At 40.6% G+C, this 19,745-nt stretch overlaps 1 protein-coding gene across 3 annotated transcripts; it reads left to right on the top strand.

Moving 5' to 3' along the window:
* The first annotated feature begins 56 nt into the window (after positions 1–56).
* Positions 57–18,497, top strand: pphln1 (periphilin 1). Of its 3 annotated transcripts, none has more exons than XM_022749264.1 (12): positions 57–92; positions 661–708; positions 1,066–1,130; positions 1,571–1,786; positions 3,791–3,852; positions 5,408–5,524; positions 6,138–6,310; positions 6,502–6,588; positions 8,770–8,825; positions 12,611–12,748; positions 18,083–18,309; positions 18,408–18,497. In XM_022749264.1, coding segments are annotated over exons 2-11 (1,098 nt in total). In that variant the 5' UTR covers positions 57–92; positions 661–707; the 3' UTR covers positions 18,266–18,309; positions 18,408–18,497. The 3 variants fall into 3 exon arrangements, with proteins under 3 accessions (XP_022604985.1, XP_022604984.1, XP_022604986.1); XM_022749263.1 differs by having other exon boundaries at positions 6,138–6,316; XM_022749265.1 differs by lacking the exon at positions 6,502–6,588 and having other exon boundaries at positions 6,138–6,316.
* Positions 18,498–19,745: the final 1,248 nt, after the last annotated feature.

Raw genomic sequence — 19,745 nt, 5'->3', positions numbered from 1 at the left:
TCGCAATTTGATGACGTACAAGTATTCCTCGTCCAATAAAAAAAGCCGTTGACCAACCGGGAGAGGCTAGGCTAACTAACCATCAGAGAGAGGTGAGATTGTTTTTGCTATTTTGCGTGCAATAAATTACCTTTTAGTTTAGGTTATTTAACTTGCATTTATCTACTGGGACCCATAATTCGTCTTAATCATTTATTTGTGATTTTTATGTCGCAGTAACGTAAAGCTAACTTGCACCCCCAGATGAAATAAAACGTGCGGATGTTTGCAACATATATGGAGGCTAGCTAATTAGCAATGCTAGCTTCCCATTCTACATGGAACAACTGTAGTTAACAGTAAATTCAGTAACACAGAGAATGTTGTGATGATTTTTGTAACCTGTCGGTTTGGTGCTGTCCTGTTGTATGAGGGTGTCGTTGGTCAAATAGACATTTATAGTCTGCAGAAAGTAACCTCATCCGTCTCAGTTGCAGGATCACATCTCATAGTCAAACACTGGTCCCTATCTTATCTCATGTCACGCTTTATTGTACTTATGGCAAAATAGCTATGTTTTCCACCTAAGTACATTTATGAAGACTCCTAAAATATAGGCATGATAACGTATTCCAAATGTATAGTGTTAACACTTTTTTTTTTTTTTTAATCGTTTTACAGATTGTGGTGAAGATCTTATATACTACACAGAAGTCCTTAAGTCAAAAAGTAAGTTCTTAACCAACTCCTTTACAGTGCAACAGTTTAACATTGGTTTTGGGTTAGGGTCAGACAAACAAACAAAATGCTTCTTCTGCAAGGGTACATCTGAAACAAAACATGATCATTTATCAGAGAATCTTTCAAGTGGCACGTAAATGGATTCAGACAACATTATATTGTAAAGAATATTTAAGCATAGGTGATTTTTCTGTTGCCCAAACCAAATTCATCAAATTAAATATTAACTTCAATACTATGTTTGTGCATTTTTAATAATGCTATGTTTTACTGGAACACTGCTGCTCAAAGAAGTTGGCTGAACATCAACACCCTTGCTTGGTGAAATGTTTTTGCCTTTTGCAGTGACATACAGGAGAGACAGGAGCATACGAGAGGTGTATGATGAACGCTTTTTAACAGAGAGACCGGTGAGTGTGAACCAAGTAGCTTCAGGGTCTATTTTCCTTTCTTTATACCACTTTTGAACTTCTTCTATCACATTCAAAACTGTGCACATATAAGCACAAGTAAGAATACTGTTTGTCTTCCAAGCAGCCAGTATAGATCATTGAGGGAAGGAGGGCTAAAATATGCCAAACCAAAATATTATATTATATATATATTTCAGTGGTGTTTGTTGTTGTCACAGTCATTTAGTGAACAGTATAGAAAAAGAATAACACAGCTTGTCTAAACTGAGAAGAATCTCTTCAGAGATTTTTTTTTATCTCAGCTGAAGAAGTTTTTAGCCAACAGGTTGCCATAAGCTGCAACAAAGTTTAACAAAATAAAGTTCATGCAACAACAATTTTTAAAAACCATTGTTAATGGTATATGTCAAATCCATGAAATGTACTCATCCTCGTAGGGTCCGTACCCACGAGCAGGAGGAGCGGTTGAAAGGAGGGGCCCCTTTGGCAGGCCAGAGGATGACTATGGCCGGGGCGTGTACGATTACGAAGGAGGTCCCCGCTTTTTCCCAAATGGCGGTGCCCCCCGAAGTTACCATGAAGATCAGAGGGGCTACCACGGAGACGGTCTTCATTTCCCTGCTGAACGCAGAGCAGTACCACCTTCAAGGAGGGTGAGAGCCATATGTCACACATTACTGCATAGCTTATTTTATTGTATGCATAAAAACTAATTAGATAAATGGATTAGGATAAAAAGATGTAAAGACGAGATAAAACAAGAAGTGGCTAAGGCTGCTTCTACAGATACAATTTCATTATTTAACAAACTAAATCAGAAAGAAATTAAAACACATGTTCAGCTGCAGAATAAAATGCTCAATAACTGCATATGGGAGCTAAAAAGTGACTTTTTAAAGACATCAGAAATTTCTGTCCATCTTCATTCTAGTCCAAATGCAAATTATTTCAAGTTACTTGAAACTTGCATAATTAATACAAACATACAATGTCCCCCATACACAATTATTGGCACACTTTTTGATGAATATCCGCACCTTTGCTTAATTTTCAGTGTTCACATGACCTGGATTGACAAATGAATTATGGTTTTACCGCATAAATGGGGGGTGATTGTATCCAGTGGCCAAGATAAGAGAGCATCAGAAATGCTATTATCAAAAAAACATAATTCCGAAGGCTTCAAGGCAATCGCCAAAGATCTTTAAATCCCCTTTCAATAGTTTGTAAAACATTTACTCATTACTTGTTTAATCCATAATAACTTACAAGTGAGGGGTGCCACTAAAGCTTCAGTACAGTAGGACACCTTGGAGTAAGCACTAAGTACTAAATCTGTTCAGTAAGATGACGTGATAGATCATGTAAAGAAGGGCATGGTAAGTGAAAGTTAGACATGTTACAGTGTTTGAGGTGTTAGGAGAATAGGTGCTCTCGGAAGAGATGAGTCATCAAAAGATTCTCAAAGAGAGAGGGACGCCCCTTGCTCTTTTATTAAGAAGTTTCACAGTCATAAAGCTGTTGAGATTCTTCCAGGATGTGGTGCTTAAAGGAAACTCAATGAAAGGATCTACAAAGCTAGGTGCACATTGTGGAAAACCCACCTTGCAAAAGCTTCAAGCTGCCATGGTGCAATGTTGAGTGTTGGTTTCAGCCTGTATCATATGCTGCACACTAAACAAAGTAGGAGAAAACCAAAGAGGACACCACTTTTGAAAGGCAAAAAAAAGACTAATGTTTGCAAAAACGTTCATAGATAAGCCATAGTCTTTCAGGGATAATGTTCTATGGACAGATGAAACCAAAGTAGAGGGCTTTGATAATGCAGTGCATCAGTCTGTTTATAAGCAACAAAATGAAGCCCGTAAGGAAAAGACTAACACACCTTTTCTGCCTCTGGTACTGGAGGCAGTGAATGTAACAAACAAATGATGAAATCAGAAGATTGACAAGGCATTTTAGAGCAGAGTGTGTCACCCAGTGTAAGAAAAGATGGACTGTTTTTAAACCTGAAATGCCATTGAAAACTTTTTGAGAACTAAAATCTGCCACTGCAAAAGGGACTAATATTAGCGAAGGGTGCCAATAACTATTATGCATTTCCCCTTTTTTTTTTTTTATTTTTTTATTTTATTTTATTTTGACCAGTACTGAAACTATCACTATACATTCATGCCATTTTCTCTAATTGCAGATAAATTGTAGTTGCAGATAATGTGATATTGTTGGTTAAACATGCACACACGTTACTGGCCAGCTGAGGGTGCTAGAGTTAAAGGATCAACTTGAAATATGTTAAACCTTTTTTCTTTAACACAGTGTGAGCTACATTGTAGCTATTAACAGTGTCAGGTCATTTAGACTTGTTTTTTTTTTTTAAACTCTATTTGGCTTCCGTTGTTGCGTGGTACCTTAATTATTGTATTTTTCAGTCAGTTTTGCCCTCATGAGTCCAAGAGATACAATTACATAAACTGTAGGGGAGGTATTTCAGATGGATGGAAGTTAAACACACATTTGTTGTTTCAAACAGACTATTTACAGCTAAATTCCAGAACATCTTAACTTTAGGACACAACCAAATAATGCAGAAAAAAAACGGTGTTGAGGATCACTCTCACTTTTTGTTTTTACATTTTCTCAACTGTGTGTCACAGGAGGACTATCCTTACAGAGTACCCAGAGAGGACCCTCACGCAGGACGACCACTGGAGTTTGGGTAAACTTCTCCTCCTCTAGGGCTCGCCACAGAACCCTCTGTGTTTAATTCAAGATCTCTGCAGGCCTCCGTCTTCAGTATCCCTATTTTAAAAATGTATTTACATAGCAGCAATCATAAATCATGGTCTGCTCTGGCCCATATTGGCCTGTCTCACCTTATTCATATTTCTTGCAGCTTCAAGTCTTGCCTGGCTCCACACTGTTTGATAACTGTTCAGACTAGCAGTGTTAGCTGAACACTGTAGAAATTTAGGCTACATATTTTAGTCATCAGGTTTACAGTAAAAGTATTATAGTTTCTTCATGGGCAAAGCAACAGTGAACTGAAGTGACCACAGATGAAATTAACAAGGGCAATCATTATTATGCTTGTAATGTTGGTGAACTACGAATGGCAGCAAAAAACGGCATAAATCCCTAATTTCCAAAAGTCATTATATATGGTTTGTATATTAGTGAGCATCTGTGTGCTGGAGTATTATAAAACAACAGTCTTCCTTCTTTGCTATTTACAACATTGAGCAGGGTTTTCAGGTCGCACTGTGCTGTTTGATGGTGCCAAAATAAAATATGAGTTCATATTACCCGATTGATTGATGACATTTGACTTTGCAGTTAGCTGGAAAAATCAAAGAGGTGAGATAAGGTGACACAACTCATCATGACACTGAATTCTCACCACTCTCTGACTAATTTTGAGTGTCAAGGGGGATTTAAAGGGATTAAGGCTGTTCACCTTGCTAACGCTGAACTACAAAGACCAATAAGCTTTGTGTTATAACACCTACCTTTAGTCGGTGCCCATTTTAAAAGCAGTTTTATACAGTGGCAAAATTGAGAGCAGTGCATGGGGAGTCTCAAGTGATATAGGGAAAAATGATTTTGCACATATGTGTGTTCCATGTTTACATTTTGCATGTTTTGTCATTGTCAAGCATAATGTAAACCTGGTTACCACACAACTGGCATTATCACATAAAACTGAACCATCGGTACACAAAATGAAAATGACAGTATATATCATTTAACGCTTCTCATGCATATTTTGACCCTCGGATGGTTGAAGTGCAACCTTTTTATTATATCTGCTCTCATTCATTATCTTGAATGACATTTAGTAAAAAAAGATCTTCTTTATCTTAGTCAGACTGGTTGCGTCTGTTCAGCCTGGATAAATGTTTCACGTCAAGCTAAACCCTGACAGATAAAAGAGATGGAAGCGCCTTTGTCTGCATATTTAAACATCATCTGGATACAGGATGAGTTCCACCTTTTATGTGGAAATATATTGTATTAAGTGGTAACCATATTTGGCCTCTATAGTTTTTTTTTTTTTTAGCTGAGACATTTTTTACATATTGAGAAAGATGCACAAGCCAAAACTGTAAAAGCATGCAACCAGTTTTCTAGAGGACTGTGTGTACACTCAAATGATGATGTGTAAAGGTCTATGAACAAAATCAAGGACCCGATGGCGTGTGTTTTCATGTTGTACAGTATTTGCTTCTGTATTTACTTATAGCTGAACCACATGTGTGTTTTTATCCCCTTAGCGCCCGAGCACCACCTCCTCATAGCGTACGAAACCAGGGCATCTACCCGGCGCCCAGGTCCCTGCCAGAGAGCGGGGAAGACACGCTAGTGCAGGCCATCCTCAACCTGGACAGAGGGTACGAGTGAATACACACTTAATCACTGCTTAGGGCTTCCATGTGCCATCGTCTAAGTGCATGCAGCTTATTCATTGCAGCCAATGTGTGTAATTAGTGAAAATGATAAATACAGTCTTTGGAGAGAATGAAAATCTGCCTGTGTTTGGGACTCATTAGTTACATTGTTTAAGCCCATATACTGGAATAAACAGTGTCAATGATGCAAATCAAGTGCGTCTGGTTAAATAAGATGGACTGCTCTCTCTTGTTTGTTGCTCTTATTTTCTTCTGTCCTCTTGCACTCATCTTTTAACAGTGATTATGGCTGTTTGTCACTGTAGCTGTGACATACTATAGGTTTTTAAAGCAGCTGTCATTGATGTATGAAGTATGCATTCTGTGCAGTGACCTTAAAAGAAGCTAGAGGGCAGCATTGTGCTTTGTCAGCACAGGAAAAGGAAAAAGACTGATTTTCAGTTGACATTCTCTGAAACGGAACAATACCAGTTGTGGCAGATGGTGGTTTAGAACTGGAGATTTCTTTTTGTCAAATGATTATAAAGAGGTAATTTGTCATTAGCTGCAACGCTTCGAGTTGAACACTTGAGAAACATTCCCTGTGCTTTTCCAGGGAGGACAGAGACCACTACAGGAGAAAGGCAGCCCCGTTCCCTCCCCTCAGAGAACGTTCTCCTGTGCGCCGTGAGGTGGCCCGCTCCCCCCACAGTCGCTCCGGTTCCAGCGTCAGCAGCAGAGGCTACTCGCCAGACAGAGCCAAGAGCCTGCCATTTCCCTCACAGCAAGGCAAGAGTATGTAGAATCCATAGTTTCCCCTCCCCTGATGGAGTGTGGAGAGCTTTTTCAGTTTCAGGACAACCACCCACAAAAGCGTCTATTCATTGTTTAGGAACAGAGCTCTTTTGTGTTTGTTCCACATCTGTCTTAATACTTCACTGTCCATCCATAACTGATAATCTGGCTGACTGGCTTTTCAGGTGTGGACGCCCCGGAGGGTCACGTGGGTGTTTCTGAGCACGTTTGGGGAGGACTCTTTCCTCAACAGAGCGGACATGACACTCTGGGTCTGTACATGGCGCCATGTGAACGAGCTTGGACCTGGGTGATAAGCTCATCTATTGTTCCTCACGTGTCTTTCCATCCTTGTCATGTCCTACACCTCAGAGATGTCTGCCACTGAGCCTTGAGAGGAATGCAAGGATAGAGGACAGAGAATAAATAAATAAAAGGCCTGTTGATACTTAAAATGATTAACTAAATTCTTGATAACCCTATAGAATATAATATATACGCTTTATCATCATCTATAAAATGCAATTTTATATCTTTTTGACATTGAAATTCTTTCACCCAGGTCTGAAGCAAGTTGCATCATGACTTTTGTTTAAGTTTGACTTTGCTGGTTTTTTATTTTTATTTATTTATTTTTTTACATAAACCATTTCTGCTCCCTGTTGTGGAGGTACATTAGCACTTTCCATGGTTCCTACACTGATCTGTTAATGTATGACATTTAAATTCTTTTGGTCTGGAGCAACGTGACGATTTACAGTAAATGTTCTTGTACAGACCAAACGAGCAACATAAACTTATTTAGCCCCATATTATTCTCAGTTGATATGTGATTCAGTGTGTATCACACTGAATTAAAACAATTTTATTTATCCACTTTGTCTGCTCTGAAAATAAAGGATGATGTGTAGGAACTGTGGATTTTACCGTCCATGTCAAAGCTATATGACAAATAGCATTTAGGCAAATTGCTAACTAGCAATTTTAATCCATGTCAGATCTATATTATATACATTTTTATTAATATTGCTGACACTGGACAGCAACTGTATGGGTCCACAAAACTACTTTCCTACCAAGCTAACACTACATTGGACAGTAAAATACCTAAGTGCTAAAGTATTTCTTTGTTCACTGCATGTTTGCAGGCTCTGCAGCTGTAAACCTTCCAACGTCCCTGTTTCTACAAGTAGTTTCATTTAGATGTGCTACCATCTTTAGCGCTCTGTCATTTTCTCCTTTTTTAAGTTTCCATTTGTTTGGTGCATTTTACTTGTGAACCGAGGTTAGTGGACCACGGGACATCATCATGCTAGTGTGGCCAAATTACAAATGGTTGCTGAATGGTTTTAAAAAGTTTGAAATGCATGACCGCAAATTCTTGAAAGTAGAGCATAACGCCATTTATCGTACTTTTAGTGGAGCATCAGGGCAGTTAGTGTGCTTGCTAGTTTGCTGTAGTGCAGTGATTATATACACAGCCAGTGACCTTACGGTTTGGTCTTCCTGCAGGGTATGAAGAGACTTATTCTCAGAGCAAGATGGCTGGTAAGTATAGTTCAGTATAGTTGTTGTCGTCCAGGCTAGAGAAGTTGCATCACATGCAGTCTGGCAGTGGTTTAAAACATTTTACATCACCCTGAGGAAATTTAAACACTACTCCTATACCATACCATACCATACCATACCATACCTGGTATAGTCTCTGCACCGTGTCTGTCATTGAACGCTTTCCAATTGAAATAAATGAAAACAAAATGATATGACATGCAGAGGATTTGTTTCTGAAATATACAAAGGTTACAATCGTTAAACTTAAACCTATCCCCAGTCTGCGTAACCCGAGAGAGACAGAGAGCGTTTCTAATGCGTCCAGCAGCCAGCCTTCCTCCCCGCTCTGTCTACCACTTTGTCAGGCCTCATAAAGATGCCACCAGGTCGTGTGTGGATGAAGAGGGAAAGCGTATAGGGTGTCTGATGGATATTCCTGAAGCCGACGTTTCCACTCTGGGGTGTTTTTTTGTTTCATTGCTATGTGCTTTAGAATTCATATTTGTTGGTAGGACTTGACTATAAAAATGGCGGGTTTCAGTCGGTGGAAAGTGAGTGACCGGAGAGGAGGTGGCGTCCACAGTGAGTGGGTTACAGTGTTATCCACCCGCTGGAGTTTGGAGCACGATAGCAAACCATCTGTGTCTTGATTGTTTCAGATGTTGTAGCCCATGTACCTGGATCCTGAAACCAAACCTCGACACCTTTTTACAGAACCCTGACTACTAAAAGTCCTGACATACTCACCCACTTACTCTCCAGACACACTAATCATCCACTTTTTCCCATTGAATTCCTGCTTCCTGCTGTTACAATCCTTCTCTAGTATCTTTTTCTCTACGTGAGTGTGTCCCTCACTTAAGTTTCACCTTGTCAAACTTTTTTTTTTCTCATTTCTCCAGACAAAATTCCTGGCTTGTCAAGAGAAGGCTCTCCACACAGTGCAACGTCAAACAAGGTGAGCTCAAGCAAATGAGATCATTATCTTTTAAGTCAGATTGCAGATTTGGTGTTTTTGTGCTTAAATTTTATATCAAGTTGACTTGAACAAGCAAGAACACGTCTTCTCTTGCTTTCTTTTTTTTTTTTTTCATGCATTTGAGCCTGAAAATTATAAATGCAGCAATTCACTCTCCTATTTATTGTATACCGCCTTTGTCACTGTACAGCAGGATGCATCTGGAACTTCTTAAATTCCATCCTTCTAATAAGCGTTTAGTCCTATTGAAGTGTGTTAATGGGTTTTAAAGTGGCACTCACGCGGAGCATGAAAGCCATCAGGCCCGCGCTTTGTTTACCTGTGGTGTAAGCAGACCTCAATCACAAGAACTTGTAATGGTGTAGGGAAAAGGGGGCTCGAGTGTCGACGAAAGTATGGGTCGTTCCTCTTGTTTTAAAAAGAAAATACTTTTACTGTTTTGAGTGAGAGCTGAATGTAGATATCTCCTGCCTGTTTTGAAAATAATAGCTTGTTTTGCCGATAACTACTCAGGGGAGTGTAAATAGAATCAGATGTGATTAGGCGCAGTGCGTCTGGCTGTGGCCACCCAGAAAGTGAAGAGGCTAACTCAGTAGCCCGAGTCATAACTTTATCACAGGATCTGAGCTTCAAATCCAGGAGAAGTCCCTGTAGAACACACTGGGATTTGTTTAGACCATTTTACAATGAACAAAAGTTTCCTTTTTCCGTGGAGTATGACTGAATAGGTTTGGTAGCTGTGACTGTCTTGGGAAAGGTCTCGATGTATGCATCAACAGCCAGCATGCCTTACGCCACATTCACATCATGCAGGATGGATGGCAGAGAGGGGAAAGACTCCATTGTCAATGACATGTGAGCGTTCACATCATCTGACAACTTAAGGTTGTATAATTACAGAGTTGATTGTGTCAGGGTTTACAGCACTGGGCATTGACAAACTTGCAATAGACCCATTAAATTTGGGCTTAATTACACTGAACGATGGACCGGCATGAGACGTTCACGGTCAGTGAAACTAGAGCGCTATAGCAAGTGATAGCTAACCCCAGCTGGTGAGATGGCCATGGCTACTTTTAGTCCTAAACTACAAATAGGCACTTTAATCAACTAAAGTTTAAAAAGCATAAAATGAAGGTGCAGTTTAACAGCTAGTCTGAACTTTTAAACCTTTTTTTCTTAACTGCACTGCTTTCGTACTTGTGGCTCTAAATGCTTAAAATGAAAGAGGACGCAGGACAACCACCTAACATTCTCCTGATGAAGTCACTTTGATGAAAAAGCCTATAAAACTGTATCTTTAACTGTTGCTTTAATGCCCCTGAAGTCTCATTATTTATCTCATTAGCAGCCCTCAGATCTTTATAAGAACATGCTGGAGGTCATTTGAATGTTGCCATTCTTTGTTTTTAATGGATCATTCTTTTAATTGGCGTACTGGGCTCTTGGATCTCTTTGTAAACCCATGCACATGCTTTATATATCAGAAATTACAAGATGCAACATAGAAACAAGGTCCTTTCCTCTCCTAATGTGCATTTTTTGTAAGAACCACCCACCGCCACCCCGTCAACCGCTGTGATGAAAGTTTTTTTACCAAGCACTCCACCCTTCCACACACATACATACACACTGCTGCTTCTGCCGCCGTGTTTGATCTAGCCTGTGGTGGTGCATTGTTGTTCTCTGTTCTTGGGGGCACAAACCCATAACCTTGGCCAAGATGAAAGGCCTGTGCTGTGCCCCCAGTAAAGGGCGCACTAATGGCCCCGGCCACTGCCTGCTGCGGGGATTCAACAAATACGCAGGCAGGCTTTCTGGAGCCACCCCCAGACAGAAGAGACTAAAGGAGGGGACCTAAAGAGCAGCTCCGACTCTGGCTGTGAGTCAGGGTGGTCTGGTGGGTGGAGAGCATGTCCTGGAACTGGAAAAGGTCACCAGAAGGTTTCATCCCAATAGAAAGCAACAAATTCCTGTCGGTTAACGTGTGATAACATTTTACCAACCAGGACTTTCCTTCTAGTGCCACCAGTATCTATTAGATGACCTGACTTAAAATTTAGCAGAGACATTTATAGTTCCAAGACAATAAATCCAAATGGATTAGATAATCCCCTCGACTTTTTTCATGTAGCTATGGTTTTGAGCATCAGTGCAGGGAATAACCCTCAAACTTGAATCTTTCCCTGAACGTGTTTGGCAAATTATCATTGGGAATAAGAAGAATATTGTTTCAATTGTTAAGTTTTTACAATGAGTAACAGTATGAGTTAAGAAAATGTAAAACATAAAAAAAAAACCCACCAAACTCATGAATGTAAAGGTTACTTCATGGCTCAGCAAACCCAAGCAGGCAGCAGCAGTCTGCAAGACTAATTCAGTTCAGTTTTACATTGAGAATAAATGACCCATACCTTCCTACTGATGATATATTGTTTTTGTCTAGTATACCGTGTGTCTGCCAAGCTTTGTATTCAAACTAAAACATCCCTTCCAGGTTGCGCTGTGCCTGGCCAGCTGAAGTGAAAGACACAGACAGGGGTATTTTTCCACAGAGGCCAAAGAGGCTGAAGACTGACAAACGCGATTTTTACTTACATGCGCGAGTGTACACGCTGGACTTCTCCCAAGTATAGCTTCAGGGAGGGAGTTGGAAGTAAGAATAATTGGCTGATGCTTTATGAGTCGTGCTTCTTTATTTTAGACCACACTCAGCTTCGCGATGTACCATCTCCTGTAATTTCTCTCCTCAGTCATCTTAGAGATGTAATATGATTAAGTCTGTGGCCTGTTTCCCTGAATGTATGAGTGGACTGAAGTCATGGCTGGGCAGTTCTGCTCCCTGGCCTTCAAATAGTAATAGTATCAGGAAATGAGCAAAAGAAATTGAGCGGTGATCCAAGTTGGCCTCATTTCTCCCCTTCGCTCTTTCTTTTGGCTTTCACAGTGATACTTATGGGCACTAGAGTTTCCAGTCTACCCATTAGATAGCTCATCATTGCCTGTCATGGCTCATCACGGCCTGTCTGGTCAGACCTCCTATTCTCTTAAGATATAAAAACAGCTGAAATGTCAGTTTCTACGATTTACGTAGAAAAATGAGCTTGATGTTAAACCAGGTTCTTGTCATAATGTTAAGTAACAGTGCACAATAATGAAGGTCATGTCATATGATGTACAGCTTATATCTTAGTCCTATCTCCTATCTCAGAGCTGTAATCTCTATAAATCCCTAATTCTTTGAGTAGTTTATAGATGCAACTACAAATCCAGAGCAGCCAACGTCCATAGAGCGTACTCTGGCTTTCCAGCTATGTTGCTCGGCTTTATCCTTAGATACGCCTCATCAACCACGTCTTTCCTGTAAAGATAAAGAATCAGTATGTCAGGTTGTAGCATTTCATTCACTATCTGTGATTGGACCGTAAGTCGCTGACCTTCATTCCTTGGAATTTCCCGTTCTCTGCCCTGTGTCATTTCTGTCATCTTGGTGTATTGATTTTGTTTAGTAAATGGTTCCGATTTGGCTTCAATCAGCAACATGAACGGAAGGAGTCAATAATCAGTCAAGCCATCCTACAGAGGGAATTATGTTATCAAAAGATTTTGTAGGTTTATCTAGAAAACAGATTTTTTTCTCTTAACATTTGCCCTAATTAATTTTTTTCCACTTCACAGCATATTTTTGATGCTGTCCAAAAAGCACCCGCTTTTGATAGTGCTCCTCAGAATGATAGCTCACTCTTTCCTCCTTCCTTTTTCAGGAGGACAACCATCCGCCAGAAGTAGAAAAAGAGGAACCACCTGTAGCTCCTGTCGTGGAGGAGAGCCAAAAGCCTACAGAGAACTTTCAAGAGCGGCGAGCCCTGGCCATCGCAGCTAAAGCCCAGGAGATAGAGAAGGTACTTTTCCATCACTTGGACATGTTAAACTTATGTTTTACTGACACCCTCTAACTGGGGAAAAGCTGAAAAGTATCTCTAGTAGCTAAGATTCTATATTGGTATTCACGTAGCGTAAAGAAAAAAAAAAAAAAGTCTAAATCCATATTGTGTGTAAGCCGCTCTCGGTTTTCCCTTTTTGGAAAAGTCACTGCGTTTACAATCCTCTCTTTTCAAGTTGGTAATTTGTAAGACTTCTCTATAAATGTCAACATCACAGTGTATGCGTGGGACACAGTGTACCTCTGGCACATGTTGCCGTACATATGGTGGCCTTGGGTTTTCTGACTCACACATGGGTTATTTTACTGGATAGGCATTACTGGAACAGTCACCTATTATATCCCTAACAAGGCAGGAAATTAACTTTTCTGTCCACCAGTCGCACTGGTGGGTACATCCTAAAATTTGCCATTACCAGCCAGATATTAGCTTTAGCACAGTATTTCAGTGATGGGTAATTAGTAGTTGCTTGCCAAAATCACCAGCATTTTCCTGGTGGCTCTTGTTAGTCTCTCATCCTGACTCCCCTGACTGCAACAACCGCTCATTATACTTAACAAACGCACACACACACTTAGACCCGCACGCAGGGATTTGGAAACATACATATATGAACATATAAACGAAAGCAGAAACACAAGCGCAGCTTAGACGGGATATAGGTTTGTGCGCACACTAAATTGGGAGGTCGACCATTTAACAGAGCTAAAACCACCCGAGGCTTGAGGCTCCAGCTCTGCGCAGTTATCTAATGAAGGCCATTCCTGCACCAGTGCGCGCTACCGCTGCTTTACTGGGACCATTAAACCTGAGCCAGCTCTGCCCCGGAGCACACACTGCGCTCTCACATTGAGCCGCGCCACAGAGCCTACAGGCTGTTATAACACTGATGCTGACGCTGCAGCTTCTGGCCTGTTTTATGGCCTGTCTATTTCTCCTCCATCTGTGTCTCCTCTTGTTCTATTTATAATACAAACTATACAACATTTAAGCTCTGTGGTGTGAGCTTTATTTCATTTTCAGGTATTATGAAAAGTTTAAATGTTGTCATTTCCAACGACGTTGTCTTCCAGCTCATATCCTCCTGTTATAATCTTCAAGTCTGGAAAGAGTATCACAGTTTAAAATGATAAACGAGCAGGAACAGCATATTCCATTTTCACATGGATATGAAGTTTCGTGTTTTCTTTCCAGGATTTCTCAATCTTAGATAACCATCCATTTCCCCTGACAAGCGCTTTTTCCTCCTCCTCTTCCCCTTTCTCTGGTTTGGTTTGGTTTGGTTTGGTTTTGTGAGATTCAGGAAACTCGCATCAAGACTGCTTGTGACTTGGCAGTCCTCACTCTGTCTGTCATGAAAGGCTGGATTGTTCAGTCATGTGTTTTGAGTGAGAAATTTAGCCAAAAGAAGATCAGAAAAATCTAATTTTGCCCGGCGTCTGCTTATTCTCTTCACAGTTCTAGAGGGGAAAAATATCTTGTTTGTTGTTAAACATTAAACCCCTACAGACCTTTTGTGAACACCCATCAAAAGCTGAGAGACTTGCCTTCTCATCATGGTTGGTCACCTGCCAAAGTGGCTCACAAAACAGAGCCTGGAAATTTTACAAGCACTTGTCTGGTGGCTGGTATTAATCCCCCCCATCATGCCCAGAACACACAGCTAATCACTCCGAAGTCCGACTTTCTTTTTTCAGCCTGCAGCATCACTTTCACACGTGCTCTGCAGAGTCACAGCAGTGTCTTTCTGTTGCAGTGGGCACTCGTGTTCAGCCACTTGTCAAGTGTCGGCCAGATGTTTTGGCTCCCTGCACCCAATCTGGTCTAGCCATCTCCTCTACACACACACACACACACAGGCACACACGGGCACACATGGGCACAAATGTGCTCCAGTCCAGTAGCTCCTCAAAAATCCCACCAACTGTCTCTAAAAATTTTCACAGATCACAAGCTGAGCTGAGGTTTCCATCGTCGACCAGACATCGTGCTGGGCCACGTTATACCGGCGCCTGGGGGGGTGTGTGTGTGTGTGTGTGTGTGTTTGTGTTTGTGTAGCTAAGCGAAGTTGGTCTGCTGAAATTCAACCTGAACCCCTTCTCATTGTCAGAGTTGACTTTGGCTGCAGTACAGACTAACTGCTTATAGTGAGTGACAGGGCATGAGAAGCAATAAAGGGTATTATGTTTTACTCCTTGTAGCCCAGGCTGTGATACAAAGGGAGTTTTATTTCATTTGTTGAGGAATATGAATATATTTGGCTGCAAGACAGACAAGTGAGACAGTTCCAGCCTCACTGTAGGTTTCCTTAATGTACAACGATGACAGAACCTGGACTCCTTCATTCTTCTGTTTCCCTCATTTCTGAAGCCAGGCCGGCACACACACTCACTCCTAACCTTCCAGTATAAAGTAATACTTCTCAGCCACTATCAGCGTGCAGTTTTAACAGCCTTTAGTTTAAAGAAGAATACATTTTTAGAAACGGGACAGTTCACGGGCGAACCACCCACCCACCCACCCACCCAACCACCCAACCACCCAAGAGTCAAGAACCGGTCCTTTCCTTCCTCATTGGATAACAAGGGAGGGATTTCAGGAAGTGCGTTTGAATACAGGATGTACATTTTAAGCACATTGTTATCTAGGAACAACTTTCCCTGTATTCATAGAAGTTGTTGTCAGCGCACTTGATTGGATACTTCCTCAGCTGATAATTAAATTCACTGTCAGCTGTTGAATAAGATAATGTTTAATGTATAATAATACATGAAAAGAAGATTTAAAAAAAGGACACTGCTTCGTTACTCCATTCAGCACAGTGAAGAGACTGGCAGCCATAAGTACATGATGTGTTCGTACTGATTGGCTGGTCTGACGCTGTTGTGTAACATCATCCACTTGATCATTTACTGTACACGGGGAATGTATAGGAGCACCCAGAGGAGATGCCGTCAGCATTGTTTCCTGAAATTGTTATGTTCCTAAACAAAAACACTTGTCGCAGAATTCTGTTGGTGTTTGCTGTAAGTCAAGAAGAAGACAATTAAGAAGCCTTATTACGGTCAGAAAAGCTGGTCTCAGTCCTTCACCGGGACTCCTCTTCAGTAAATTCTCATGTTTAGCAATATCATGAGGAAATGTTCTTTTTTGTTTAATGCAGATTTTGGAAAGCTGCCATCTGTTGTTACAAGTACATTAACTCTGTTTGACAGCAGATCTTTATTTGAGATCTCTCCTCTGCTTTGACCATGCTTTCCGCTCTAGGAACATTGTGACGAGCTATAAATAAGCCAGCGAGTTAGAACGCCCTGCAGCGCTGGAGCCACTGTTGGTATCCGGTGAATGACTGAAACTCACCCTTGCCTGGCCTAATTTTATATATACACACACACACACACATGCAAGTGCACGGGCTCATGCATAAACACACCCATCCGCGCACAGCCCTTGTCATTGGAAGTGCCCTTGTGTGTCTGCCTGCGGCGTCTAGACGTGATGCTTGGCGTCATAAGCAGCGGTGTTGGTCGCTCAACCCACTTCCACTGAGTCAGGGAAGAGTTGAATAAAAGGTGGAAGTTGTGTGACAGTGTGAGGTAAAGAGAGTCTGACAACAGATAAAAAAAAAAAAAAGAAAAAAAATGTGTCAAGAAATAGTGGAGGGACAGACGGAGAAAAAATGGAGTGGCATCCCTTTTTAGAAAAACAGTTGTAACTGTCCCTGAAGTTTATCAGTGTGGACTCGGGCATTTCTATAGAGAAATGGAGCCTCACGCTGTCCATTTAGAAAAGGTCCTCAGCTGTCATGCATTTGTAGTTATTTATATGTGGAGCATTTTATGCCTTTTATTCAATAGTGGGAAAATAACAGGAAATGAGGGTGAGAGATGAAACAACAGTTCCCGGCTGGGTTACAACTGATGTTGCAGTTCATGGTTGAAGTCTTAACCCATAAGCCACAGGTGCACTGTAAAGATGTCTATTTTCACAGTTGTGTAAATTTCATAGCCTCTGGGATCTTTTTAGGATCATACAATTTCCATATTTTTTTTTTTTTTTTCCCCATCCGACCATTTTCTGCCACTTATCTGGGTTCCGGCAGCAGGCGAGGCAAGTTAGTCCAGATGTCCCTCTCCTCAGCATCGTTTTCCAGCTCCTCCTGGGAGATCCCGAGACCAGATGAGAGATAATCTCTCCAGTGTGTCCTGGGTCTACCCAGAAAACCTATTTTTTTTTCCGTGGTCAGTTGACAAAATATTTAGTGGCAACAGTTTTCATCGATAATTCATAGAAAACAAGCTATTCACATTTGAGAGGCTGGAACCATGGAATTTATGGCTTTCTGTTATTAAATAATTGCATATCTTTGTATTCAGGACTAATGCCTGGCATTTTTTAAGACCAAAAGATTAATAAAGAAAATAATTGGCAGATTAACTGATAATGAAAACAATCATTAGCTGCAGTCCTACTTTTCTGAATTGCTTTGTCATCGCTCAGGGGTATTTTATATTCCTGATAATCCCCCATGAAGTGCTGCTTTACGATTACTTTGCTACTACTGTTACTTCATTTTTAAAGCCCTGAGGGGAACAAGTATTTAACGGGGATTTAGGCACAGGATCTGTTTCAGTTTCTTGTGTACGGTCGTCTATCCACAGCATGTCTGGAGCATTACCAGATGATTTTGACTTTTCCCCTCGGAAATGTCATTGTCAGCTCACGTGTGGGATCATGAGTTTAAAACTAACCTGTTTTCGGTATTTTGCAAATCGAACCACTTTGTGAGGAAGCAGCGAGCTCCCTCCATTGTTTTATGAGACATTTGAGGCTCGGTGTGAAATAGCAGCTTCCTAACAAGACTCCAGCACCTCTTCCTCATTGTCCCTCTAACACCTATTAAATGCCTCTGAGCCTCTATTAAAGTGGGGGTTTTATTGCATCTTGGGCTACCCTGTCCTATATAAAGAGCGCTCATTAAACTTGAGAGGATAAGTGTTTATCTTTTGACACTACATGATGTGGGTTAACACTAGAGTGATCAGCTCAGGCTCAGTGACACTGGAGTATTTACACCTAGGCGACAGGTAGAACAGGAAGGAAGCAACTTTTCATCTCCTAATTGAGACCTTTTCTCTCATAGCTCATAACCCTCTGCCTGTCTACACTTTGTAAACCTAAATCTACATACAGTTGGGTGTAAATGTGTCTCTGGGAAAGTTTTCACACTGTTTGTGTGCATAAAGCAGAAATTTTTTTTTTATTTAAACTCATTTTCCTGTCTATGCCCAGGTGTACCGTCAGGACTGCGAGACGTTTGGCATGGTTGTGAAGATGCTGGTGGCCAAAGACCCCAACCTGGAGAAGCAGCTGCAGGTTCCTCTCAGGGAGAACCTGGGGGAGATCCGCGAGCGTTGCCTGGAGGACCTGAAACACTTCATCAGCGAGCTGGATGAGGCGATCCGGCAGCCATAACCCCTCCGTCTGTGACTCAACCGCTCCATCTACATCCCTGATGGGTGGGTGGGTGGGGGGCAGGGGAGGGTCATAAACTTTCAAAGACGGCAGTGAATCACAGCTCATCTTACTGACACATTGGCCTCATCTGCTTCATTAGATTGTGAGTCTGATCATGGGAGGAATGACTGCTGAACGTGATGAATATCTTGGATACATTGTGGATTGCCGGAATGAAGCTACTCTACAGCACATCAACCTGAAGAACAACTTGGCATGAAGAGAGGGATGCCGTGTTGCACATGTGTATGTAGGGATGAACAGTGTTAGTTTTGAAAAAAAGAATTTTTACTTTCGAGTTACGTGTTGAAAGTTGTTAATTGTAAAATATTATTGACAGTTGTTTTTCTGTAAAATGTTGGCAAAAAATACATTTTGTCTATTTAAAAAGCTACTACTCTCACATCACATGGAAAATGGTTGTCATTGTTTGTTTAACCTTTTTTGATAAAAAAAAAAAAAAAAAAGTTGACAGTCGGCATGAAAGAAATACCGCGTGAGACGGTGGTTTGTTTTGTAGTATTTTCATGTAAATTTGTATTTTGTAGCAGTCAGATGACTTGGTGCTGCTAAATTTATAACAGTTCAATATTGTATAAATTTGTACTGTCTAGAAATGCCATTTCAGTTTTCATTGTGTTATCATATTTTGCTTTTCAAACTTTATAACGCTCATAAAAAGCTGCACAAAGCTTGGTTATTTTGATTAAATGGAGACAAAGCTTTGCACAAACTGAAATGTCTCTGAAGGTTGTAGTAAACATGATTTCTGTTAACGTGAAAGTCATTGTGATCTATTAACACAAGTTGCATATTTTAAAATATTGGCATCACAGACCTAAGTTACTGGCATTGCATATATCAATGAGACATTTATTTAGAAAAACACACACGTACAATCTGAAGGTAACAAAATGTAATTTGTAAATGAAATTTCAAAATTCCAGCAAACAAAACAATCACTCTTGAAACTTTGGCAAAAAAAATATTTATTACAAGCACCTTTACATCACAAAGCATTTAGCTGGTTATGTCTGAGCAAGGGTAGTGAACAGTTGGGCTGAGTATGGAAAATGCGGGTGTTAACTGCCATTCTCTTTATATTTTGTACACCAATAGTGAGCATTGTGAAATATATGTTAAAATAGACATTGTTACTGAGTAACATGGCACTTTACTGTGAAGAACGCACTTTATGAAGTGCCACGTTCTTTGTTTGTCATGAAATATTAAGGAGGTCTGTTTGTTTACCATTACAACTGCTATTTTTTATATCATACACTTCAAAAGAAACAATTCTTTAAACCGAGGATATAAAAATACCGGTATTAAAATCTTAACTTAGTATATACATTATCATTTGTACTATTATGCATTAAATAATTATTTGGTTAGTTTCTGTTTTCTACTTTTTCAATCTCTGTGTACAATAGTGTTG

This window comes from Seriola dumerili, unplaced genomic scaffold, assembly GCF_002260705.1.
Source record: "Seriola dumerili isolate Sdu_G_001 unplaced genomic scaffold, Sdu_1.0 BDQW01000138.1, whole genome shotgun sequence".
Lineage (NCBI taxonomy): Eukaryota > Metazoa > Chordata > Actinopteri > Carangiformes > Carangidae > Seriola > Seriola dumerili.
Note: the sequence above shows the minus strand (reverse complement) of the source record. Positions and strands in the feature narration are given on the sequence as shown.

Coding starts and splice junctions, on each gene's coding strand:
- pphln1 (XM_022749263.1), top strand. Junction 5,525..6,137: donor ATCCTCAACCTGGACAGAGG/GTACGAGTGAAT, acceptor GTGCTTTTCCAG/GGAGGACAGAGACCACTACA. Junction 12,749..18,082: donor AAGCCCAGGAGATAGAGAAG/GTACTTTTCCAT, acceptor GTCTATGCCCAG/GTGTACCGTCAGGACTGCGA.